Raw genomic sequence first — 1,998 nt, 5'->3', positions numbered from 1 at the left:
CCATCATCAAAAAGTCTACAAATAATAAATGCTGGACAGGGTGTGGAGAAAAGGGAGCCCTCTTATACTGGGAATGTACATTGGTACAGTCGCTATAGAAAACAATATGGAGGTTCCTTAAAAAAATAAAATTAGAGCTACCATATGATCCAGCAATACACTCCTGGGTATGTATCCAGGAAGAACAAAAACGCTAATTCAAAAAGATACATGTGGGCTTCCCTGGTAGCGCAGTGGTTGAGAGTCCGCCTGCCGATGCAGGGGACGCGGGTTCGTGCCATGGTCCTGGAAGGTCCCACGTGCCGCAGAGCGGCTCGGCCTGTGGGCCATGGCCGTGCTGAGCCTGCGCGCCCGGAGCCTGTGCTCCGCAACGGGAGAGGCCACAGCAGTGAGAGGCCCGCGTACCGCAAAAAAAAAAAAAACCCAAAAAACAAAAACAAGGCAGCTCTCGTGGAGGCAGCTAGCGCGAGGCTGTGGAGAGCTGAGCCGCGCGTCGTGCCCTGCGCTGCCCAGACTAGCGAACAATACAGTCAAGATGGGTAAAGGTGATCCCAAGAAACCAAAGGGCAAGATGTCTGCTTATGCCTTCTTTGTGCAGATGTGCAGAGAGGAACATAAGAAGAAAAACCCCGAGGTCCCTGTCAATTTTGCAGAATTTTCCAAGAAATGCTCTGAGAGGTGGAAGACAATGTCTGGGAAAGAGAAGTCTAAATTTGACGAAATGGCAAAGGCAGATAAAGTGCGCTATGATCAGGAAATGAAGGATTACGGACCAGCTAAGGGAGGCAAGAAGAAGGACCCGAATGCTCCCAAGAGGCCACCGTCTGGATTTTTCCTGTTCTGTTCTGAATTCCGCCCCAAGATAAAATCTACAAACCCTGGCATCTCTATGGGGGATGTGGCAAAGAAGCTGGGCGAGATGTGGAATAATCTGAGTGACAGCGAGAAGCAGCCATACATCAACAAGGCAGCAAAGCTGAAGGAGAAATACGAGAAGGATGCCGCAGAGTATAAGTCTAAAGGGAAGTTTGATGGCGTCAAGGGTCCTGCTAAAGTTGCCCGGAAAAAGGTGGAAGAGGAAGAGGAAGAAGACGAGGACAAAGAAGAGGAGGAGGAGGAGGAGGAGGATGAATAAGAAAACCTGTTGATGTGTCTCCTTGTGAATACCTTAGAGTAGGGAGGCACCGTGATTGACACACGTCTCACACGGGACGTGTCTGCTGCCCTTGTTAGGTTTAATTACCCAGTTGGATCATGATCATATCGTAGTCTCTCAAAGTGCTCTAGCAATTGTCAGTGGTTTACATGGAGTGGCCATGGGTGTCTGGAGCACCCGGAAACTGTATCAAAGTTGTACATATTTCCAAACATTTTTAAAATGAAAAGGCTCTCGTGTTCTCCTCACTCTGTGCACTTTGCTGTTGGTGTGACAAAGCATTTAAAGATGTTTCTGGCATTTTCTTTTTTTTTTTTAATTTGTGAGGTGGTGTGTTAACTCTATGGTCATTGGCTAGGAATCCCGAGTTCTCAGCTATACATATCTATAGTTTGTAAAAAGAACAAAGCAACTGAGACACACTCTTGACGCTCTTTGCTTGGTGTGGAGGCTGTAGGGAGCAATGCCTTCTGGAGGGGCCATAGCTCAGGGCGTGCACTGTGGGGCTGGACCTGTGGACACTGCAGTGGGCATCCATTTAGCTTCAGGTTGTCTTGTTTCTGTATATAGAGACATAGCATCCCGCTGCCATTCTTAGCTGTGGAAAAGCGGCGGGGGGGGTCAGCTGGCATGAGAAGTGTTTTGGATCCTTTTTAGTTGAAGTGTGGTAGTTTTAAACTGTTTGTTTTTTAAACAAACCATAGAACTCTTCATTGTCAGCAAAGCCAAGAGCCACTGTATTGATAAAAGTTCAAGAACCTTCTGTACTAAACACGATCTGCAATGTTCTGTGATTTTTTTGTATGTTTAAAATGTTGAAATGTTTTTGAAGTTAAATAAAC

General features: G+C 46.6%; 1 protein-coding gene across 1 annotated transcript; it reads left to right on the top strand.

The window, feature by feature from the left end:
* The first annotated feature begins 332 nt into the window (after positions 1 to 332).
* On the top strand, positions 333 to 1,766 carry LOC308626321 (high mobility group protein B3-like). The gene has a single exon (XM_081251217.1). It carries the CDS (start codon positions 536 to 538, stop codon positions 1,133 to 1,135), a length of 600 nt encoding a protein of 199 aa, XP_081107343.1. The 5' UTR covers positions 333 to 535; the 3' UTR covers positions 1,136 to 1,766.
* The last annotated feature ends 232 nt before the right edge of the window (positions 1,767 to 1,998 follow it).

Source organism: Mesoplodon bidens (assembly GCF_964165515.1).
Source record: "Mesoplodon bidens genome assembly, chromosome: 12".
NCBI classification, from domain to species: Eukaryota; Metazoa; Chordata; class Mammalia; order Artiodactyla; family Ziphiidae; genus Mesoplodon; species Mesoplodon bidens.
This window is presented reverse-complemented; position numbering and strand designations above follow the sequence as displayed.